Raw genomic sequence first — 25,696 nt, 5'->3', positions numbered from 1 at the left:
TGATACACCGAGCGAGGAGTTCAGACTTTGTCATGAGGGCAAAGGAGCACCGGGAAGGCTTTCTGATAGAAGAGCACTCTGCGCTCTGCCAAAGGTTAGATGCGAAGGGAGGCGAGGTGGGGTGAGTCAGCATGGGCTATCACAGTGGTCACTCAAGAGACTCTGGGGGCCTGAAGATGGAGGAGATGGGGGTGTAGGAGGCATCACTGGTAGGAACTCCAGGTCTGAGAGGATTAGGCATGAGGCAGGAGAGCAGGCCCTGAGCAAAGGTGGGGTTTGGATGGTTAATGGGGACAGGCCACCAAGGCCAGGGGTGAGGGTGTGCAGGCAGGGGCAGTGCAGCTTTGTGGTGCACATACTTCGATACAGAAGTCTGTGGGATCCTGGGTGGTGGTGGCGGGTTTCAGAAGCCTGGGATAGGGCTGGGGAAGGGGCAAGGATGAGGAGCTCGATCAAGACTGTGTGTTACCTGTTTGGGCTGAGGACCCATTGGGAAACATTACGTCGGCAACCAGGGAGCCCCTTTCCCGAGGCAGACGCAGCACCCACTGACCTTGTGATTTTCTGTGGCTCTAGTCACTGACCCCCAGGAGAGAGGTCACCACATGGGGACAGGAGCGTGAGCGTGGTCCAAAGGTGGGTCGAAAGGTGGAAGCCAAAGGAGCCGACGTCGCCACTCACACTCTTGGTCAGGGTGGGTAAGGGGACCATTGTCTAGTCCTTAAATCCTAGTTTTGGAAAGCTGAAGGAAGGGAACAGTTCTTGAAAGTGGTAAATCTAAAATAAAATATATGAAATGATATGAATTCTAGCTTCAGAGATTGTCCTGTTGAAAAGATAAGGTAACATGATGGACAACGGAGACATGAGACACGGAGGGCATCCAGGGACTGTGGATGTCAGGCGGCCTTTCTGACTTACTGTCGGGAGGACAACCATTGCTCCCAGCCTCAGCCTTTTCTCTGTATCATCAGTGATGGAGTGCTGACCTGGACGAAGGATGATAATACAAAATTATTTACTGAGTGCTTCTTATGTGCCAGTGACTCTATGGATTATCCTCATTTAATCTCCCATCCTGAATAGATGCTTTTATCTCTTACTTGTTTTACCATCCTTACACTTTGGGAGCACCAGGGCACAGACATTAAGCTGAGTGAAGGAAATGCTCAGGATGTCCATGAACTGCCCAGAAGCAGAGTGAGAAGGATTTGGCAAAGCTTTGCCTGCTCTTAGGATCCGTGGGCAAGATGGAGAAATGTGAGTGTCCCTGTGCTGGGAAGATGTGTCCAAGTCTTCCTGGCGCTCTGCAAGGGGAGTTGTGGGGATTTGTACAGCTCAATATCTGGGTCGGTGATTGGATCACACAGGTTATTTGTCAATCTGTGGATGACAAAGCTGAGGAAGGAGGGGGAGACTACATGCTAGATGGTACAATTAAGATTTGATGAGATGGACAGGCTGAAATAGTCATCCAAAGCTAACAGGGTAATGTTGTAAAAGGACAAATGAAGAACTGTTTTTGGTTCTTAGAAACTCAAGGACACAAGTAGATGATAGAGAAAATCTGGCTTGATGGCAATTACGGGGAAAAGACTGTTTACACAATCTAAAGAGACAATGTTGTTGCCATAGACAGTATGGTAACATTACAATAATGCAATTGTAGGCTACATTTGAAAGAAGTGTCTGAAATGAAATAAATATGAGCCCTCTGCCAGTGATGAAGCAACATCTGGTCCAGTTTCAGGAGCACATTTAAAAACATTAATTTTATTTATTTATTTATTATTTATTTTGGGCTGCGCTGGGTCTTCGCTGCTGTACAGGCTTCTTCTCTAGCTGTGGCGCGCGGGTCTGCTCTCCAGTTGCGGTAAGCGGACTTCTCACTGCGTGGCTTCTTTTGTTGATGTGCCCGGGCTCTAGGCACATGGGATTCAGTAGTTGTGGCCCCTGGGCTTAGTTGCTCCAAGGTATGTGGAATCTTCCCGACCTGGGGATCGAACCTGTGTCTCCTGCTTTGGAGCCAGATTCTTTACCACTGAGCCACCAGGGGAGCCCTCGAGAGCACATTGTAAGAGGAATTATGGTAAACTGGAATAATATGCAGGGAAGGATGACAGGTATAGGAAAGACCTGGCAGCCATGTTGTCATGGGTGACCTGGTAGAAGGCGGGGACAGGGAGCATGATACTGGTCTTCAGTATTTATGGTAAAGGGATTAGGTTTCTCCCTTGAATCAACCTTATCTTGGCGCCCTTCTACCTAACCGTCAGTTCTGGCCTGCAAAGCAGGTGTGTGTGTGGGGGGGGTCAAACAACCTGTGAGAGTCTGAGCTCACATGAGGTCTTGCAGTTGTTCAGACAAAGGCTAAACTGGCTGCCTGTTCAGAGGGGAGATGCAAGAGAGTGTAAAAGACCGAGAATTAGGAAACTGGATTCAGGTAGGGCCCCTGGTTATAGATGAGTAACGTTGTGAATGCCAATTTCCTTTTCCAGGCTTCAATTTCTTCAGCTCTGGGAATGTAATCATCATTGGCTCCCAACGTTTGACAGCAGTGGAACCCTTTGCTCCAGTGAATCTTCTGCAAATCTCCCTGCTCCCCATATAAACCCAGTGTGTTACTATGGACACCCCCATCACTGCAGGGCCCAGCCCTCCTGCAACACTGCTTCTGGGAGTGACTTGCAGAGCACTGGGCCAGCTGAACTTTCAGTTCTAAAATTCTGATTCTCTAAGGTTTCTCCAAATTCGCTTTTTAAAATTGTTTTTTTGAAAATCCATGTTTTTTTCATTTGGCCGCTCAGGTCTTAGCTGTGGCACTTGGGATCTTCAATCTTTGTTGTGGTATATAGGGCCTTTAGTTATGGCATACAGAATCTAGGGGGCTTCCCTGGTGGCTCGGTGGTAAGAACCCATCAGCCAATGCAGAAGACACTTGATAAAGAAGGCTTGATCCATGGGTGAGGAAGATCCCCTGGAGTAGGAACTGGCAACCTTCTTCAGTATTCTTGCCTGGAGAATTCCATGGACAGAGGAGCCTGGTGGGCTACAGTGCATGAGGTCACAAAGAGTCGGAAACGACTTAGTGACTGAACACACACGCAGGATCTAGTTCCCCACCAGGGATCAAACCCAGGCCCCTTGCACTGGGAATGCATAACCTTAGTCACTGGACCCCAGGGAAGTCCTCCTACTTTAGCATTTGATTCTGTAGATTCCGACCCCTCATTTTATGCATCAAGTACCTGCGACTTAGAAAGGGATTTATCCAAGATCTTAACAGCTGATTAGTGGCAGAGCTAAACTTAGAACACACAACTCCTAGCTTAATCCAGTGTCCCTTCTACCTCCCCAGACTGCTCCCTACTTCCACCTGTGATTTGTCTCAGCGTTTGTGCCTCTGAAAGGTGCTGGTAAACCTGAGCTACCCCCTATTGATCTCTCCCCCTTGGAAAAGCAACAGAAAGGTGACAGATCCCATTTGAGGCATTGCTACAGCCTGAGACAATGGTCCCAGAATTCATTTCGCTATGTACTACTTTAGCTCCATGACATACTGTTTCTAAGGACCAAGAAGTGAAAAGCAAGAGTGACTCAGACTTCTGGTTGTCCTACATCATCTGTTCTCTTTCCTCACTACTAGAATCCCTTTAAGTTGGCCACCCAGGATAAAGGTATTTCCCAGTCTCTTTTGCAGCTAGATATGGTACTGCACATCTTTTGCAGTTAGATATGGCACTGTGTGAATCACAACACTGTGGAAAATTCTTCAAGAGATGGGAATACCAGACCACCTGACCTGCCTCCTGAGAAATCTGTACGCAGATCAAGAAGCAACAGTTAGAACTGGACATGGAACAACAGACTGATTCCAAATTAGGAAAGGAGTACGTCAAGGCCCCACTTATTTAACTCGTATGCAGAGTACATCATGAGACATGATGAAGCACAAGCTAGAATCAAGATTGCTGGGAGAAGTATCAATAACCTCAGATATGCAGATGACACCACCCTTATGGCAGAAAGTGAAGAGGAAGTGAAGAGCCTCTTGATGAAAGAGGAGAGTGAAAAACCTGGCTTAAAACTCATCATTCAGAAAACTAAGATCATGACATCCGGTCCCATCACTTCATGGCAAATAGATGCGGAAATAATGGAAACAGTGACAGACTTTATTTTTGGGGCTCCAAAATCATTGCAGATGGTGACTGCAGCCATGAAATGAAAAGACGCTTGCTTCTTGAAAGAAAAGCTATGATCAACCCAGACAATATATTAAAAAACAGAGACATTACTTTACCAACAAAAGTCCATCTAGTCAAAGCTATTGTTTTCCAGTAGTTATGTATGGATGTGAGAGTTGGACTATAAAGAAAGCTGAGCACTGAAGAATTGATGCTTTTGAACTGTGGTGTTGAAGATTCTTCTTGAGAGTCCCTTGGACTGCAAGGAGATCCAACCAGTTAATCCTAAAGGAGATCAGTCCTGAATATTCATTGGAAGGACTGATGCTGAAGCTGAAACTCCAATACTTTGGCCACCATGTGAAGAAATGACTCATTTGAAAAGACCCTGATTCTGGGAAAGATCAAAGGTGGGAGGAAAAGGGGACCACAGAGGATGGGATGGTTGGATGGCATCACTGACTCGATGGACATGAGTCTAAATAAGCTCTGGGAGTTGGTGATGGACAGAGAAGCCTGGCGTGCTGCAATCCATGGGGTCACAAAGAGTCGGACACGACTGAGCAACTGAACTCAACTGATGGCACTGCAACTAAGTTCTGGTCAATGGGTTGGAATTAGAAATACTGTCTATACCTTATGGAAAGTGTCCTTAGCGGAAAGGAGTATGCCCTTCTCCCATGATGGCTGGAATGCAGACTTGGCGGCTGAATCCCCAAGAGAATACCTGGACCATAAGAGAGACCATGTGTTGAGAATCGCAGGACAGGATGCTAAGAGTTTCCATTTTGGATGAGCTTATGAAGCCTCTTTACTATCCCCAGACTGTTTTCTGATGTTGAACAGGCAAGAGAAATAGACTCCTAATGTGGAAGCCACCATTACCATTTCCAACCAACTCTGTCATTGAATGTAAGACAGCATTATTTTATATATCACTAAGAAAAAGAAACTGCTGCCAATTAAACAGCTACCCCATCCAATTGTATGACACACGCCAATTTCAGAGAAGTTCAAATGTGACGAAAGTATGAGTCTTATTATATGTAGTATTTTTGTTTTTTGTTACTCACAGCCAAGCCTAATCCTGATGCAAGAAACATGAGGGAGCAAAAAGACAACAAGTTCTAAATAAAGAGCATGACAATCATGTAGAGGGAAGAACAAGTCTCTCTATAAACGACTGACTCACAAAAATAGTAGTGACACATGACTCAATTTGGGGAAGTTTCTCCTATAACTTTGTCGTTTGACTTGAATTAACTGGGGGATTAGGTATGGCTATTTGGATTTGGCCATCAAGTAAGATGAGACTCTAGGGCATGAGTGTACTGGTTTTAAGATGTGGAAGATGCAAAGTGTGTTAGTCGCTCAGTCGTGTCTGAGTCTTTGTGACTCCATGATCTGTAGCCTACCAGGCTCCTCTGGTAGCTATCTGTGGGATTTCCCAGGCAAGAATATAGGAGTGGGATGCTATCCCCTTCTCCAGGGGATCTTCCCAATCCAGGGATTGAAGCCAAGTCTCCTGTGCTGCAGGCATCCGGATTCTTTACCGTCTGAGCCAAGGCTAAATCAGTCTTCACTGTGTGTGACTTGGCTTTTAGGGTCTCTGACTCCTTGGTTTCTTCTCCCCACCTCTGCAGGGTCCTCTGGCTGACTTTGAGAAGGACAAATGGGCAGCTGCTCTGAGAAGCAGCTGAAGATCAAGACAAACGTGCAGCCAATAAGCTCTCCCGTCACTGAGATTCCCACGGAGATGTGCAAGGCTTTCCCCGCACCAGCCCTGCTAGTTACTGCTTTCTGGTGTAATTCAAGCCTTGATCTGGTGCAAAGCTGAGCTGAAAAGCTGAAAAACGGAAAGCTGAAAAGCTAAGACTTTTGGTCCTCAGGACTAGACCCCTGACCTTAACCTATGACAACCAAGTGTTAATGTACCTGTTGTGACTAAAACATCAAAGGCCAATATGACACACGAAAGGGAAATGTGGCTTATTGAAAAGTTGAGTTTAAGGCCAATTATTTACTTTGTGTGTCATTAAAGCAGGGGCACTTTCTTGAGAAATGTTCACTTGACCACTTTTAAATTATAGCACAGTAACGTAAGTGATCCTGTTTCCTGTGACTGCTTCTTGAATCTACTGGGACCACAGGGGCCTTTATAGATTTTGTGAACTATGCTCTATCGTTTATTGATGGTTTCCTCATGTGATAAATGTTTTACATTTATTATTTAATACATCAACCCCACAGGTAGGTGGTATCATTCCCATTTTTAAAGACAGTGGAACTATGGCTCAGAGAAGTTGATTAACTTTTTCATGGTATCACAGCTAATAAATGGGCTCTGAATTTAGGCTGATGAAAGCTACCATTATACTTTAGTTGTAATGGACTGTATAAGCAGCCCTTCAGCTTCAATTTACTGAAACAAGTAAAAGTCTGCTGAGGAATACTTTTATCCTTCCATTCAGAAGGTCCACCGGGCACTGATAACTTGTGATTATTCTGAAGGAAAGCCTTCTCTGAAAAAAAAAAGTTGGGGGAAATGGCAGGAGATGGACTGGATAAGCATCGTTGCTTCAGGCCTTACTTAATTTACACTCCAGCAACTGTTGCAATGGCCCGTGTAATAACCTGGCAACACAGGAATCTCTGTCAATGACAGAGGTACAGAAGAGTTCCAATGGAACACTCCCGTAGCCGATGAGGTGGACTACTGTTGGGCTGATTGCCTGCTTCTAATGAAATGGGTCATGTGACTTTGCTAAAGCAACACCTAATCTAGTAACAATATTTTAAAAGTGCTTTTGAGAAATTTTCTGCTCACCTTAGTTTCATGCATATATTTTCTTAGGAAGAAAAAAAATTCCCTATATATCCCTATTTAACTTCACCAGTTCTGCCAAAGATACATTATCATGAATCATGGAAATTTCTTGTATGCTCTCATGTTCTACATAAAAACAGCTTAGCTATTTAAAGGGTTGTTTCAAATTCTTATGGGTGAGAATCTAATTCTTCTTGGTTTTAATAAAGTGAAAGCCCTACCAAATGATTTTCTCTGGATTGAAATACATTAATATGAAATAAAACTTAATGTCCAAATTCATGACATTTTCCTTTAGATACCAAAGTACAGACACCAGGCTAAATTTCTTTTAAATTATTTTATTTTTGTGTAAGCTAAAAGGAAATTTACACACTGAAATCTCAAAAGACCTTAGGCATGCACATTAACCTTGTTAGAGGTTCTTCTACATGTCTTTCTTTTTTCCATAGGAATTTCCCCAAACATTTAAAACCCATAGTTTTTACTGTATATACAGCCTAAACCATAGCAATCTATGATTATGTCATTTTACACTGTGCAAAATCCTCAAAAAATAGTGGTACAATAGAACAAAAAAAATCAGTAACAAGTAAATTTCATTGTAAGACATTCATGTAATTTGGTCCTTCTCCAAACCAAACTGATTTAAAACACACACAATCTCTTTAAACCCCTTCAATCAAGTTCTGACAATGATCCATACCCTATAACAAAAGACCAATCAAAGCAAGTACCTTGCAAAAGGTCAAACAGCAATAGGCCAGATTGAAAAGATTAAAAAAGAGCACAAAAATGATAACAAAAGCCAGACCTGAAACAAACCCACCACACATAAAATTAAAAAAAAAAAAAAAAATTAAACAGGGACTTGGAGCTTATTTATGATAGCAAAAGTAATTCAATATACAATATGGAAAATTAATGGGACATTCAATGAAATCTGAAAAGGCTGAAGGGGATTTCATAGACAGTGGAGATTTGGGTTTTTAATTTTCATTTTTTATTTCAAAAGTTGTGTAAGAAGGACACCACCAGTGTATTTCACAAAGACATAAATGTATACACCCCAGCAACACAAAAAGAATAAATCTTCAAAAATGTTCACCCCCGATTATTTACATTTGTTTCTAATATAAATTTATGACTTCAGTATGTAAATAAATATACATTACTATGTATACCTTTCTAGTGCGGCTTACCAACAAATCAGCTGAACTTTTAATTTTTTTTTTTTTTTTAATTAGAGCAGGTATGCTTTTGATGGTAGGGAAGGGCTGGAGGGAAGGAAAAGCAATTGAAACTGTCCAGTTCACATCAGTTATCCATCTGCCTTCTCTTGGGAGCTTGTGGAAGGTGTCAAGGTGGTCGGGAACATCAACACCTTGGCATGCATGAACGTTAGGTCAGGAAGGCTGGCGATCACCTTGATGGCTTCTTCACTCAGGTGCTCTTCTCTTTTCGGTTTCCTGTTGACAAATGAAGAAAGACAAGTGTCTTAAAGTGACTTTAGCTATGGGCCAAATGGGAGAAAATCCACTCTCAAAGCAGACAGCAACCTGTGGGGACCTGAGTATCTTCTCCTCTGCCAGTCCCTGAACCTCATCATACCTTGGTGTTGAGTGCTTTCTGTGCCCGAGGTGAAATTTCTTCTGAAAACTCACACCGCATTTATGTATGTTCATTACAGTTAGACATGCCTAACTGTACCCGTGTACAGCTCACAGCTCTATTTAAGGTTAGAAGAATCTACCCAGGCATACTTTTAAAATGCTAGGGACTTCCCTGGTGGCCCCGTGGTAAGACTCTGAGCATCCACTGCAGGGGGGCATAGGTTTGATCCCTGGCTGGGGAATTAACATCCCACATACTGTGCAGCGCAGCCAAAAATAAAAAACAGTTACCAAGAAGAAACATAATGCTGAAGCCCTAGTAAACTCCACCTGATTAGATGTCCCCCTCCCCACTGAGAAACTACCAGTTATCTCAACATAAAGTATGTCTGGCACAAGCCCTCATTAAGTAATTTTCACCTCAGGTGAAACCCCAAAGGGGAATTCCAGGACAGAAAGCCCTCAGCTCAAAAACACCCAGCCTCTGCTCCACTGGGATACAGATGGTTGGTCCAAAGCCTGCAGCACTAGGACCAGCTGCTGAGGCCAAGAATGCACCCAGGCAGGAAGGACTCAGGGAGAGGGGAGTCTCGAAATCTGATGGGTCCTGTAGATGAAATGCCCCTAGTATAAGAAATGAGCAGTGTGGGACCCAGGACAGAGAGGAAGAGCTCCTGCTGACCTGGGTCCTTCAGTGTGCTAAAGAAAATGCCAACCGAGTCTCAACTGTGGCTCACATTGAGCACAGGACTGTAATTCAACCTTTATTTTTTCTAGGATGTTAAATACACTGAAAGAATAGTTGCAGTCATAATGATATTAATTTTAGATCAAAGTTCGTTTAAAACTGTTGACTCTACAAGGCTCAGTTCTCTTTATGGTACTCTATTAGGTGGGACACAAGTCATTTCTTCCACTTAAAATTTTTCTTTGTCCTTAGGATGTGGTGAAGGAAGTCAGGAGATGAAACAAGAAAGGAAAGATAGATGCAAGCCTTTAATACCTGCACTTTTCTGTTGTAATCACATTTGAGTTCAGGCTGAAACAAAAATATTTTACAGAACAACTGAAAAAACCAAACACCAGACTTTTAGGACTGGTCTTCCAATATGAAGGTCAGCTTCAGGCACACTGAAACCATCAGCAGATCAACCTCAGTTCTAGGGTTTCTCAGAAGAATAGAATTAACACTCCAAATTCTTTCTGATTAAAATCTACATTTTTAATGGCATTTAAATCACAGAAAAACTATGAAGTGGATGGGAAACTATCTGCGTTATTCCAAAATGAAACCAGAGAGGCTGGTGCACTTCTTAGTCTCAGAGTGAACAGCTGGAAAGCTCCACGGGAAAGGGCAGCCTCTCACCAGTAGTCGATCTCAGCATCACTCACAATAGGGTCAAAATGACATTGTGTCTTCTGATGTGACACAGCACCTGTGATGTCTTCCAGCCAAAATGTTTTACCTGAATCCATCAAACCTTTAGACAGAATATCCAGTTGATAGGAAATAAGGGAAATGGAGAAACATTTGAAAACTACTTGAAGGAAGCAAATGGACAAATCCAGAGGTTGGGATGTCCTCTAGGACACATGGACTGATCTTTTCAACCAGCGAGTGTGGTTACACTGAGAAGCCAACAGGAGGGATGGAGGTAGATATACTAGGTTGAAAGTGACCTAGCCCTAACAGTTAAGTACAAAAGTCCTAGACTAGATTTTGATCTGGAGAAGGAAGAGAGAAAGGACACTCTTGGGAATTTGAATATATACAGCCTGAGTGTTAGATGAAATGAAAATTGACTGAAATCGACAGATGGAGACCACTGACTACAAGAGTAGGCTCAATTTGTATAGACTATAAAATCTCATTTTTGGTTAAAACAACTGTATGTGTATATTTGCAAAAATAAAGATCTGAAAGAACTGAACTAGGGAGTTATAGTGATATGACTGGTAAGAATGTGATACTTTAATTAAAAACATTTTGTCTGTATTTTCTTTCTCTTCTTACTGCTTTTGTAAAGATAAAAAGGTATTAAAAACAGTAATAAGTAAAATCGCACTTAAATGCACTTCCTCATTTGTGGAGTGCAGCTGGGGTGTGGGGAAGGAGAGCAAAGACGTTTTCACCCAAGGAATGGTTGGTAAAGATTATTCTAGAGTTTCTACCAATTGCCTTCTTTCAGAGGCACTACTTGAAGGCTATCTGAAGTTGGATTTAAAAATAAGAGAAAGTTTACATAGTTGACATATTTTGTGCATTTATCTGTAGTCACTAAGGAATTGATGTGCTCTAGTTTTCTTACAATATAAGAAAGAAGAAAATGCTTGAGAATTTGAAAATAAAATGTTACATCGTGGCCTTTCCCCAAGAGGCAGAGGCAATGACCTATTTTTGATTTATATTCTCCCAAGATTTATCCTTTTGGCCAATGCAATACAATTAAGGGTCTAGAAATAAACCCATACAATTATGGTTAAACTGATTTTCAACAAGAGAGAAACTGGGAAAAAACAGTCTTTTCCACAACTATTGCTGGTATAACTGCATATCCATGTGCCAAAGAATGAAGTTGGATCCCTACCTTACATCATATTCAAAAATTAATTCAAAATGGATCAAAGAACTAAATGTAGGAGTTGAAATTATGAAACACTTACGAGGAAAGTTAGCGCAACACTTCCTGACCTTGAAGTAGGCAATGGTTTCTTAGATATGGCATCTAAGGTACAAGCAATGAAATACACATACATGTATATATGTACATATATAAATATCTATACAGGGCTTCATCAAATTAAGAAACTTTTGTGTTTCATAGGACACTAACCAAGGAAGTGAAAAAACAGCCTACAGAATGAGAGAAAACATTTGCAAATCATACCTGATCAAGTATCCAGAAGAACTCTTACAACAACAAAAATGTCCTTAAAGAAGAGACACAACTGTTCAACAAGCACCTGAAAAAATGCTCAATTTCACTGGCCATCAGGGAAACGTGAGTCAAAATGCCAATGAGATGTCACTTCATACCCACTGGGATGGTTATAACCAGAAAGTCAGACAATAACAAGCCTTGTGAGAATGTAGAGACATTGGAACTCTCAAACATTATTAGTGGGGATGTAAAATGGGGCCACTGCTTTGGAAAACAGTTTGGTAGTTCTTCAAAAAATTAAGTGTAGCATAACCATGTAACACAGCAGTTCCACCAACAAGAAAACTGAAAGCATTTGTCCACACAAAAACTTGTACATGAATGTTCATGGCAGCACTACTTATAACAATCAAAAGGTGAACACAACTCAAATGTACATTAATTGATTAATGGATAAGCAAAATGTGGTACAGCCATACAATGGAATACTAGGCAGCCATAAAATGGAATGGAAAGTACCAAAATACGCAACAATATGGCTAGCTTGAAAATATTATGCTAAGTGAAAGAAGTCAGACACAAAAGGCTATACAATGTATTATTCCATTAGTATGAAATAACCAGAATATGAAAATCCATAGACATAGAAGGCAGATTAATGCTGCCAGGAGCTAGAAAAAGTAGAATATAGGGAGTGACTGCTAATGGGTATGGGGTTTCTTTTAGGGATGATACAAATGTTCTGGAATTAGATCGTCGTAATGGTTGCACAGTGACAGACTTTATTTTCTTAGGCTCCAAAATCACTGCAGATGGTGATTGGAGCCATGAAATTAAAAGATGCTTGCTCTTTGGAAGAAAAGCTATGACAAACCTAAACAACGTATTAAAAACCAGAGATAATACTTTGCCGACTGTCTTTACCGTCCGTCTAGTCCAAGCTTTGGTTTTTCCAGGAGTCATGTATGGATGTCAGAGCTGGACCATAAAGAAGGCTGAGCACTGAAGAATTGATGCTTTTGAACTATGGCACTTGGACTACATACAAGGAGATCAAACCAGTCAATCCTAAAGGAAATCAATCCTGAATATTCACTGGAGGGACTGATGCTGAGGCTGAAGCTCCAATACTGTGGCCACCTAATGTGAAGAGCCGACTCACTGGAAAAGACCTTGATGCTGGGAAAGACTGAAGTCGGGAGAAGAAAGGGATGACAGAGGATGAGATGGCTGGATGGCATCACCGGCTCAATGGACGCGAGTTTGAGCAAACTCTGCGAGATGGTGAAGGACAGGAAAGCCTGGCATGTGCAGTCCATGCGGTTGCAAAGAGTTGGACACGACTGAGCGACTCAACAATAACAATGGTCGCACAACCTTGCAAATACACTAAAAGCTACTGAATCGTATACTTGAGGAGGGTGGATTTCATAGTATGTGAATACATGTCAATTAAAAGGTCAAAAAAAAAAGAACAAAAAAACCATGTATGCCTTTTGGCAACTAGTCCTTTGGCTTATATAAGCTTCAGCTAAAAGTCTGTGGCTATTAACTAGCTGCTACACACTGATTAAGATGAGGAAGTAATTTTTCTCTGTATTAGAAAAGGTAAGCTAGAAAATGGAACTATTTTAAAACTTGAGAACTTCCATTTCTTTAAAAAGTAAGTCACTTTCACAACCTATGTTTAGAAAGAGAAGAGCACATGTATTTTCTCTTACGTATATGCAAAGGCGTTTGAAAAGAGTATGGAATGTTGTTTGCTATATGGCAAATTCCCTCTACCTAGACCACTGTTTCTTAACCCTTCCTCACACTACAGTTCCTCAATGCTTTTTCACTGTGTCTTCTGTGTACTGACAAAAGCCAATATTTTGCTGGGGTGTACACTTCAAATTTTGTTTTAATCAAAAACAAAAAATGAAACAAAACCTAAAAATAACAAAGACACTTAAAAAATTCTGTTGCAACTATGTCACCACCCTCTCTCTTCCCTGTACAACTGAGATTCACTCATGGGGACATTTTACAGTATTACCTTCTAATAGTAAGACCTGTGAATATTTGCACTTCTCACCATTTTCAAATAGTTAATTCCTCAAAACAGAAAATTCAAAGGTGGCAACTTGTTTTCCTTTCGATTTATTGTGTTTTAAATGTGAAGCTGGACAGGTATTAGTGACCAATTCAGTTACGGCACTAACCCCAAGATGCACGCTATAGTTTCAGTTCATCCCATAACAGTACAGAATAAGAGAAAAAAATGAAAATAACTTAAAGTTATTTAAGTTGGAAGAGTGGAAGAGTGCCTTAGTGTACAGAATGTTTCAAGGGTGAGCTGAAAAGTTAGGAAAGCAAGCAGGTTAACTATGTGGCTTAGAGCTCCTCCTAATGGCACAAACAGTGAATTCTCACCACAGAGACTTTCAACATTACTACCGTTCACTCAGTGAGACTGCAGAGGAAACACCAGGACTGCCCTTAGAAAAGGCTGTACACAAAGCAGCAGGACAAAGCCCAAATGATAAAAAGAGCATCGCTTGTTTGCTTGTTTTTAAAGTCATTAGCCTCTAGCTAACATATATAGAAAAAATGGATGAGAAATTTGTGTAATAAGAACATTAAGTTGAAAATACAACTTATTTGGAAAGAGAAAAAATTAGAAAGCAAGCAAAAAATCCACACTAGCTTGATAGGAGGCTTAACTGTGCCAGGTAATATTACCACAAAGAAATGAGCGACGAGAACGAGGGAGAGAATCTGTGGCTAAGCAAGAATGAGCAGACTACAAACCCATTCCTGGGAAGAGTTCAGGGCAGGCTTGCTTACAAAACATATAATAATGGATTTTCTTAATTATGAACATTAAGTGTATTAATAACAATAGCGATTGAATGGATACTTCAGCACACAATACAGTTTAAAAGGCCATGTGAAAATTCAAGCCAAAGTGTTAAGACAGGTAAGCATTTATTATTCACAAAGAAAAGGGTTAGTTTTTAAATGGATATTTTTCTACAGAAGAATTGATTTAAAAGATAAATCAGAATTTGACATGTGAATGGAATGTATTTACCCAGGAGAAAGTGCTATAATATCTCTGCCTAACTGGGCAAAGGTAAATATTTCCACTTTTTTTTTTTGGCTACACCATGCAGCATGTGGGATCTTAGCTCCTCAAACAGGGACTGAACCCGTACCCCCCCACCTTGGAAGCGTGGAGTCTTAACCACTGGACTGCAAGAAGGGTCCCAATATTTTATTTTAAAATGTTGATGAATCACAGATTTGGGACAGCAGAGTTGGTATCCCAATCAACACTGGTATTTGCTCTTGCAGTAGAGATTACCTTCATAACCATTCCTTTATAATGATTACCTTCTTATTAGAAACTGCCTTATTCTATGGCTAACATGTCAAAGCAGCGGGTTATTTCAGAGCTTAATTATGTAAAACTAAAGGTTTTTTGAATCCTACACACAAGCCCACATGAGATTCCTGGTATCTGAGAAAACTGCTTTTCTAAAGGTCATGAACCTAAGGGGATCCCAGAAGGCTTGTTAAAAAACAAGGCTTCAGGACCTAAATCAAAGGTGCCACACGTCAGCAAATATTCAGAAAACAAAACAGTGGCTGTGCCCTTCTCTCTTAGCCTGGAGGTGAAAGGATTAGCTTACATGACTCTGGGATTATCAAACTCGGACCCCAAAGATGATCACCGCAGTAGTTAGGAAAGAAAAGGAGGAGCATTTGTGCAGTGCCAATTCTTTAATCAGACTCTTCTTTTGTTACAAAGTTAGGTATAGGCGTAGGGAAAGAGAAAAAGACCACATCTGTCAGCCCTTTCCAGTCTCTCGTGAAATAGCTCTCCTCTTGTAAATTCATAATTAAATGTAACTTGATACTATTTTCTAGAATTGGGCATCCATTGCATTTATATAAATGTAAAGTGAATTTTTAATACAGTATACTGAAATACCACCAACTTACATGCTTTCCCATCTGGGCTACTTTGTTCAAACATAGAATTCAAAATTAGGGTGTAATGAACACTAGCTTTTACCTGGTAGATGTGCTTGTCTTCTCTACTGTGGACATGAGTCTCGCAAATGCATCAGTCACTTTGAGGCTTGAGGTGGAGATTTCCAGCTTAGAAGTTGTTAATTCATACAACTCTGGATCCACACCTTATAGTACAAAATGATAGTCAGTGATGGTGCGCTGCAATGGCTTACTCAATTAGCCACAATCCAAGATGCAAAAGGCAATTATTCTGTAAACATCTGAGTCTTTGTAAGTACAACACATCTTTAGAACACTGTAACACTTTATTTATTTCTTAAATTATAAATTCCACTTTTCAGAGTTTCTATAAAGTGGGAAAACACTTTCAAAATTCCACTTTGGTATAAATATAGCCTTAATTAATCTAACATTTATGTAGCAGATATCATTCAAATACTTCTAAAAAAAAAACTGTCTGCTATAGGAAACTCCCTAAGCACTGGATTAGTCTGTGATACGAAAGTTAACAATCTTTTACAAATAGAATGCACAATGATTTGTTGCACAATATGACACCTCAGTTTTTAAATGGACTGATTTAACAGTTTTTGAACTTCCATTTTCCCTTATCTCCATGACCATTTTTCCTCTGTGTTTTCACTCATATCCCCAAATTTGGAAGTTAATGTAAAGTCTCACATACACTAAATGATTTGGTTAATTTAAATACATTCTGACTATCTGAGGACATGAAATATTATCCAAAGAATTAAATTATTACTAAAGAAAAGCTATATATCACAATGTTCTTCTTTAGGTAAGAAGAGGGGAGGTAAAATGTTTTCAGAAAAAGTGAATAAAACAGCTACTTTTGAACAAAATGAAAATCATCTCAAGGGTTAATTATACTCCTAAAGTTTCACAGCTGAATCTAGTGGCTAACAGTTCAAATATCTTCTTGGAAAAATTCAAAATGAAGCTGAGTTCATTAGGATTAGGTTTATTGTAAAAGTCTAGTAAAATCCTTCCCGTCTGACTTCCTTAAAATACACATACATATTTTAAAACTTCCTTGAATATTAATTTATATAAAATATGATGACTACAAAAAAACAAGTAACAAGTATTTTCAACTCATGCTAAGCTTAGGAAAATAAAGACAATCAGACAAAAATTTTTTAATTATACTCTTTCTTTGATTTCAGCAAATTCAGTAGTTTTGAATAGAAAAGCAGATTTTAAGTACAAATGTCTTATAGTTTCATCAATCTCTACTTATTATTTCTTTAAAAAGAAGATCAGCAGATAAAATTATATATAATAGAGTCATATATTGATGCTCACAAGTTTTCTCCTTTTAGGGTATTTCAAGGTTAAGAAGAAAATCAGGAACTGCTTTCTATGAACCAGCTTTGTAGCTGACTAGCAGATATAAACACAGATCTCAGATGTTTACAGCAATTACACCAGCAAAAGCGGCTTTCACAGTCACCATGTCCAACAAGGGAGGAAGGCTATAGAAAATGTTGACTCTCCCACGTTCTTAATAGTTCATTAAGGTACAGTTTCAAAATATACTTTAAAAGCCCCTTTCTTTGTATTTCTATAATAAGCATAAATATGCAGCTAAAATGCAAAAATTTACAGATGCTTGTAAAGCAGGACCAGATGAACCCAAAGCACCTCCTTCCTCTACTGTGAAAGGTTCTATTCCAAGTAACCACAAAATTCAGGTAGATGGTGAATGCATAATGCAGAATAAACAACTGCTATCTGACTGGCAACAGGAAAGTGCTAGTGAAAATTTAGTTGGGTTTGTAAAATACTGGCCACTTAGCTGTCAAACAGGAAAGTGGGAGATTGAAAAAAAACAACAAAACAAAACCCAAATCAACCTCCCTCAGCCCTCCAAAACCATTATCACCAAAAAAAAAGTACTATGGCTCTATTTTTCAAAACCAAGATAACTACACAAAAAACCGGAGAGTAAATTTTTTTAATGGAAAAAGATTCTTTTTTTTTTTTTTTAAACAGAACCTTAATGAGGCATAGTTCAGTTACAGAAATAAAGCTAGCCAACCAAGTTCTATGCCAACCTCCTAAGTCTCAAACACAAAATAAACAACTGCAAGCTAAGACAAAATGACTTTCCCAGAAACAAGTCAGAAAAAGTACAAGCAAGTGGTGAAATGGAATACTCAGGAAAGTGTTTACACCTACAGCTTGATGGAAGTTTTAACAAAACCCAGTAGCAATAAAACAAGTCCAAGCATATTTATAGTAATCAGGTTTACACAGAGGCTAGAGCATATTGATGAAAAAATGGAACAAAAATATTTAAGAGGTTCCGAAGTAAGGATCACAATCGACCATGCTAATTTCACTTCCATTACAGCTCTAAACCTCGGAAACTGCTTGTTCTTCTCTAAGCTGTGTATGTATACTGAACCTGGTTATCAAGTCATTTCTGTACTTCTTTATTTGGTCAGATTATTTGTGCTCTTATGGATGATTTTTAACTGAGTTTGAAATGTAACCAAAAGTTAAATTTAAACCAGGTTTTTAGGCATCCAAAAATAGTGACCTCATTTAAGTTATCATACAGTTCATGACAAAACAAAGCTGAGAGCAAATTAAAAATAGGAGCTTGGTTGGTGATGGACAGGGAGGCCTGGTGTGCTGCGGTTCATGGGGTCGCAAAGAGTCGGACACGACTGAGCGACTGAACTGAACTGACTTCATTCTTGGGATTATAGTAATAAGGAAACTGATACACAAGTGTTTTGGTTCCCCTACCCGCCATTAAGTATTAAAAACTACTCAGGTCATTCCACAGCTCACATGTATTTAGAAGTAATTTAAACAGTGAAATACCATATTGAAGTTAAAACCAGACACAGATTAGTTTCTTATATGCTTGTAAAATCTTGGAAACAATGAAAATGATAACCAGGGGATTAGATTTGAGGAATCCATTCATTCTACAAAATGGCCTTGGAACATCCTTATAATACAATCATATTTCCATAACCAGACTTGGAGATGGGTATCCTGGGTCCCAGCCTCACCCTTAGCTGACTATTCTCTTAGCCTCCCCCATTTTCCATTATAGCTCCTGAACTGCTAGAAGTGGGTGGCAGGGTTATCTAGTTGAACAGAACAAAACCAGCAAATTCTCAGGAACCAGGCTGGCTATCTACCTGATCCTAGCGGGGACTGAGAGGGACCCTCACTATGCATTCTGGGCATCAGCATCTACAGGGCACTCTTACAGCCGTCTGGTGATCAAAAGGCGTGATTACCAGAGCACAAGTAGGGATGAGAGAGAGTCATTAAAATCATATTAAATAAAATATAAACATAAAAATGCCATTGTATTTTAATTTTTTATTCAGTTAGAAAATGACAAAGTACATTAGTCCTTGGGTCAATGAACTGAACTTCTGCCAGGCTGAACATTAACAGGCACTCCAATAAGTTTTAATTTCTAGCTTTTAGTATCTCACAGCAATTATTTTCTACTATCACCTTTAACATTTTTTTTTCCCTCCATGGAAAACTAACAGTAAGCTTTCTATTCAAGAGCTACATAAAAACAGTAATAATTCTATGTGGGACTATATAACTAAGTGCTAGACTCCAACATTTTGGAACCTAATTATACATTTAGCAGTGCTAATAAATAACTAATTGAATGCCAGAATCTGTAAAGGTTCTATTATCACAGACACTATAATGTCACTGTGTACTAAAATATTCTCATATATCTAAAGTTGTATTTTTTCAAATGGCTTTGTAGAATATGCTTTAAAAAATAAGCATATAAAAGATCACATTTTCTATTTACAGGGGAAAAAAAAAACCACCCTGCCTTTAACTGTGTAAAGGACATTAGGGCTGTTTTATATCTAGAAACTACTTTCAGCTCTGACTATTACACCCTGACAAACCTTTTCTTAAAATACATTTTTCATATAAGTCACTTGTTATAGTCAGATACTAGAAAATAACAGTAGAATAGATGAAAGAAACGTATTAGAAAGACATTACAGAGAATACAATCTGTTTCCTTGTTTATAGGAAAGTCAAGTGATGTGGTCATGCTTTTAGTAAATATACTAGAATTGTGGTTTTAACACTCTGCTGACCTGGGATTGTGGTGCTGCTGCTAGAGCTACTGTCATCCACGGGCCCAAAGAAATCAAGGTTCAGAAGAGTGGAACCTCCACTAGCTTGAAATTCAGTGACCGTGTTGGTAGGCAGCCACACAGAAGGTAAGCCAAGGGAGGAGGGGTTATGTGTAAAAAGGGGTAAGACACACACTTGAACATGCAGGTTATAATTAGTAGTCATTACACATTTTAAAATCAACATTAAAACAATGTGTACAGTATTAGTTTTTCATTGCTAAGGACATTTCTAAAGTAACAGTTTAATTCAATGTACATTTTCTCATGTACAATGTAAAGAATTTAACACTTAGTAAGGTTTTAGTTAGGAGTTCAGTTCTTTCAATTGAAACTTGAAGCCAGACCAGAAAGACCAAGGGGGAAAGTGTACCCGTTAAAGGGAAACAATACTTTAATCTCAACCCAACATTAAATCACTGTACATGCCCAAATCAATCTTTTATGTTAGTAGTGTTGGTTTCTAATGAATGATTTTAAAAGTGACAAAGTTGTCGGTTTCAGGACACACACCAATACATTAACTTAGTTTAAAATAAATAAGGTAACAGAAATGTCATAACTGCCCTACCCTGATGTGCAACCTCAAGCTGTACTGTTCCCCTTTAACTCTGAAACAGTAATCAGAAATAGTATACATTTTTAAAGAAGTTGTTAATAAAAAGCACGATGATTTGACTGAATAGGACACCAGACAACAGCAAAAGGTGCATCCAGGCTTTCCTTCAGCACTGTTATTCAATTGGATGCTTTCCAGATACCCTAGGATCCCCTACTCTAAGGCAGAGCTGATAAGAGAAACAGGTGTTTCAGACCATGGCTCAAACAACTTATGAAGTATAAGGACTAAGAATAATTGTACTTTACAGTCCGATTAAAACTTGTGATATCAACACACAGGAAACCTAGGATTTTGTGTTATTAAAAGACCCCACCTTATTAGAATAAGTTAATCCTTCCTCAGGATTTTCTTTTAAAGCTATAGGAAAAACCAATTATTTCTGGAACTACCTACTAGTATTTTGAGCTAAGTTTTAGAAAAGGAGCATGAAAATCATTCATTTTTCATTTGCATACAAGTGCTCTATAAAATATTATTAAGTCTGAAAACTACTTTGAGTCAATAAATATGGATCTATTTGCACATTGTTTTTGGTTAAATAATTGTGCTTTGTGCTTTAAAGCAGCCTCTAGACACAAGACTTGGCATCCAAGAAAATTCCATAAACTAAAACTACAGAAAAAAATTTCAAATAAATTGGTCTACCTAAAATGTTATTTAAACTACCTAGATATTTGTGAGAAATAAAGAAGCTTTTCTTTGACTTAAGATAAAAAGAAATTAAAATTTTATCTGGTTACTACTACTTATATATGGACATTAATAATGTTAATAATAGTAACGGCTGGTTTCTTGAGCAATCACTATTCAGAAAGAAAGCCTGAATTTCCAAAGATAAGAAGTTATGTTCAAACAAAAATGGAAATCAGCAGAGAGAAGTCTGTCTGAACTTTGTAGCTTTCTTAACTCTAGCTCTGGCGCTAGAGGCTCTACGGAGAGACGTACCATCTAAAGGGTTAGTAAGGCCACTGCTACTCCAGTCAAACTGGACGGGTGGTAGAGACTCCTAGAGTTGAAAACCAAAAAATCAAAATTAATCAGTATAGGTTGTAGCAACATAAAGAATCCTTAAAAACAGAACAAAACACTATTATAGCAAGATCATTAGGCAATAAAATACCTAAAGACAAAGTTGGGATAATTTACAATTTCAGATGGTTATCTACAAATATTAACACAAACTGAAATTGCAAAATTTATAAGCAGTACAGCTTGTTGACATTAAAAATGGTGTATCTGAGAAATGGAATTATCTTACATTTTCAAACAGAAGTTTATAGACTGATTCTCTATCAAGATTTCAATCTATTCTCCAATCATAATTTAAACTACTGGCTTGAAAACCTCACTGATCTTTTTTCACTAAAGAGTGATCTATTTTATTTTAAATAATTAACCACTTACAATTTCTTAATAGATAATACAAGGCAACAGAGAAGGTAGCATACTGAATTGGAAGCAAGCTGGGTTATTAAGGACTAAGTAACTAGCCGTATAAACATGGATGTTAATTTATTTGGTTTCCTTATATATATACAAATTAAAAAAAAAACTTATAACCTCTAATTTAGAAATTACTTATAATCAGTATTAGAATTTAATTTTTAAAATAATGTACTGAAAAGTAAATTCAGAACTCATTTGAATATTCTACGTTTAAAAACTCTGTTAACTGCCAAACACATAAAGATAAAATAAGCAAATGATAAATATAAGATGGAAGGTAGTACAAAACATTAAAAAAATGATCCATGCTTTAAGAATATTCCTGACAGGGAAAAAAAAAATGCATTTTCCTCTTTTATTTTGGGGGTGGTGTTGGCAACACTTATTGAAATAACCTTTTACTAGACTCTTACTATCAACATGGTATCATCTTTTTTTTTTCTGTTTGCTCATTGTAAGGTAGGCACTTATTAAAACTTTATAATCATTTTTTCTCTGTAGACAAAGACACTGTTCCCTGTAGGAAAGGAACGTGAACTGGCTAATTTTGAAAGTCCAACCCTATGGTATTATAATACAATTGCTTTAATAACCAATGACGGGCATGTTACTATAAGCATTTGGTCTCCCCCATATCAAGTCAGGCCTGGAGATATAAACAAAATAAAATACTGGTGATAGTGGCAGCCAGGATGAGAGAGAGGTGGAATGGGGGGTTGGTGAGGGAGACGGAAATGCTGTATCTTGACTGGTGGTGGTCACATGAAAAAATAGCATAGAACTATACACACATATTGAGCAAATGTCATTCTTGGTTTTGATATTATTCTATAATTATGCAAAATGTGATTGTGGGGAAAACTGGTGAAGATACAAGGCACCTCTTCTGTATGATCTTTGCAACTTCCTGTAAATCTATAATTGTTTCAAATAAAATTTTAAAAATCCTGGTGAAAATCTAGTTCATAACCTACCTGCAAGACTGATAAATAACATTTATAAAAGATCTTCTTTAGCTGAGCTCAAAAACAAACAAAAAGCTCTAGGTATTCCAACAGATTCAACTTGTTCTACTTCTCAGTCAGGAAAAAAACCTTTAGAACTATTCAATACTGACTAGATGGACAGAACTCAGATTTATGTAATAATAAAATTTCTGGGTAAAGCGAAGCAAAGCTCTTTCATTAACATGTTTTATCTAAACGATGTCAAGAACCTGTATGTTTTGAAATATTTCAATGATTTTCTGGAATTTTACTTTTCACAGACATGTATGGCATTTTTAAGATACAACCAATATTATAATAATGAGGTACTAAATCATGAATCAAAATTTAGTGGAATTGAGACAGATGAAAAACAGATACCTAAATAATTACAGGTTAACTAATGGAACTGACACGCAGGCAACTCAAAGAGAAAGCACTGGAATGAAACATTTAAAAACAACTTTATGTGGCATGAATGATTACTGCAGAGACGAAAGGAGACAAGTTCATAATAAAAAGAGGGGGAAGAAAAGGCTAGAGACAGGAGACTTTGGTTCTAGTCCTAAGTACAGCACTGACATGTGATTTTAGGTAAATTACTTTGTCTTTCCAAATATGTTTTCTAATTGTAAAACGAGAGTACAGAGCTAGACTGTCATTTTTTTCTTTCTTCTAACTCTCAAATTCTGATTCACAACTGAAACAGCAATATAAAGCAGCCTAAGAGAGGAAATCTGCTGGTGGTAACCAGCCGGATAACTGCTAGCCAGAGCGCTGACTCCACTCGGCAGTGAATAAAGCATGGTTAACATCCTAACCTTACTAAGGGGGAATCAGTATGGCGCTGTGATTGGTGTGACCTTGAAATTCAGTGAAAAAAGATGTCAACAACAACAAAAAGTATCACTACGTGCTTTTTATCTGTAAACTGTTTTTTTTTTCCAGGTAAAATTATCTTTTTTTAAAAACCCCACATTATTAAAAATCAAAAAAATAAAAATAAAAAATAAAAAAAATAAAAACCCCACATTAACAGATATCAGTAAAATACTGAATTTCTAAACAAGAGATGTAATGGCAAAAAGACTGATGAGTACAAACTCATTTGAAAGAAAAGATAGACATTTAGCAGGTACCAAACTGAAATAGAAAAGACAGATCAAAAAGCATGCAGACATAATGAGAATTATGCCACTATGCTAAGTTTGAAAGTCACTGTTCAAGGATGCCAAAACATAAAAGGAAGGTTTGCCACATGCTTTTTTGGGGAAAAAAATTCAGGTATTGAACAGGTCTTTGCTGACACATTTTGCTAAGCTTCTAGCACTAATGTTTATGGTTGTTTCACCTGAAAATTATCATTAGGAGGAAGAATGAATAGCCAAAATGTTATGTGAAAAATAATAAATACACTGTATGCCAAGGAAGAGTGGTAAGAAATACACTTTATATGGAGAACCTTTAGAATGTATTTCAGATGTTTGCTGAGTATTTTAACCTTAATCAAAAGTATGGAGCCAAAGCAAAGATCATGCAATTTAGTGATGGAGGTCAGGCATCTCAGCACAAAATTCTGATATGCATGCTGAAATCTTCAGTTTGAATGTTAGACAGCAGACCTACATAGGCTCAACTCAATTTAGAAATAACTTTGAACTTCCATTGGGAAATACTGTTTTCATTGGTTTTCCAAAGCCTAAAAACTAAAGCCAATGAGGATCACAAAATACCAGAAAAAGTATAGAATAAACTTGTTAATTCAATATTGATGTGTATTTTTAAAAAAGAGAAGTGTACATGAAACACAATAAAAGGAAGTACTTGATTAAAAAGAGCTTTTAAAAAATATAAATAGCAAGAGACCAAGTTCCATCTTCCAGCAAACAAGTTAGATATGCTTCAATGTCACTGAAAATTCCCATACTTGCCTATAACTAGGGAGACAGTCCTTTGATTATAAGTACATAGGGGTCTATATGTATATACAGAAATGGCAGCAGCTGAATCCTTGTGGAGCTGCAACTAACTGCCATCAAATTAATACACGCTGATTTCTACTAAAAATCTTCCATTAAATTAACACACATGCTTTTTATTAGGTTATCTAGACTTTTAATCAAGTCTGTAATTAAATTATATCGAGGTATGACTAGGCAAAAGTGACAGGTGACAGCTAACTAATAAAATAAGCAATAGCTTATGGGGTTGTAATACATAGAAATGGCTGGATGGAGGAGAAGAGGAGAAGGCAAGGAAAAATAACAACAAGTGGCTCAAATTAAGAACTGCTCCATTTCCAGAAAACATACCAGGCAGTTAGTCAAATTACTTTCCTAACACCTAGCACTGGAATAAGAATGCTGACTGAGGCAGAAGTGAGAATGTGCTGTAATTCTGCAATCTGCACAGACATGGCAGGCCTGTGAGAATAGCTGATAGCCAGAGGGCAATATATAGCCAATGAAAGGAAGAGAGCTAAGGACAGATTCAGCCTACTGAGACCTCTTGCCCAAGGCTCCTTGCCTGTTGCCCAATCAGTAAGGCCAGGCATTTTATGCATTAGGTCTCCATGCCCATGAATTCAGTGACAGTAATAAACTGGTTTCAGAGGGACGTTGAAGCTAAGCTCAAGTATAAACCACAGTGGTACACAGCAGTAATATTACATGTTTCTTGAAACACACCTGAAAAGGCAGGACCCTGCTTTACAAAATCATCTGCCAAAGTATGTTCTTCAAAACACTAGTTCTACAGGTGTTAAAAGCTCTTCCTTGATCCCTACAGAAAAGGGTTCTATGGCCAAGTAAATGTGAGAAATGAAATAAAATTAAATAGCGTTATTCACTGCAGGATTTTTCAGAGTCCTTAATAGACGTGTTAGGAACCTCCAAGTCTTGTTTAGGGTTTGATATGAAATATTTCCTGATCTCACTTCACT

At 38.4% G+C, this 25,696-nt stretch overlaps 1 protein-coding gene across 3 annotated transcripts in view; it reads right to left on the bottom strand.

Moving 5' to 3' along the window:
* Positions 1-7,339: 7,339 nt before the first annotated feature.
* Positions 7,340-25,696, bottom strand: part of AFTPH (aftiphilin) — a 74,522-nt gene continuing 56,165 nt past the window's right edge. The window contains exons 7-10 of one of the 3 annotated variants that reach the window (XM_002691385.6): positions 21,269-21,329; positions 19,663-19,746; positions 15,573-15,696; positions 7,340-8,483 (exon numbers count right to left, since the gene is read on the bottom strand). In XM_002691385.6, the coding sequence (XP_002691431.1) occupies positions 8,336-8,483; positions 15,573-15,696; positions 19,663-19,746; positions 21,269-21,329 (417 nt within the window). In that variant the 3' untranslated portion in view covers positions 7,340-8,335. Of the gene's footprint in view, positions 8,484-15,566; positions 15,697-19,662; positions 19,747-21,268; positions 21,330-25,696 lie in introns of those variants that run through there. The other 2 variants (XM_002691386.6, XM_059891782.1) reach the window with 2 other exon arrangements.

The sequence above is a fragment of the Bos taurus genome, chromosome 11 (assembly GCF_002263795.3).
Source record: "Bos taurus isolate L1 Dominette 01449 registration number 42190680 breed Hereford chromosome 11, ARS-UCD2.0, whole genome shotgun sequence".
Lineage (NCBI taxonomy): Eukaryota > Metazoa > Chordata > Mammalia > Artiodactyla > Bovidae > Bos > Bos taurus.
Note: the sequence above shows the minus strand (reverse complement) of the source record. Positions and strands in the feature narration are given on the sequence as shown.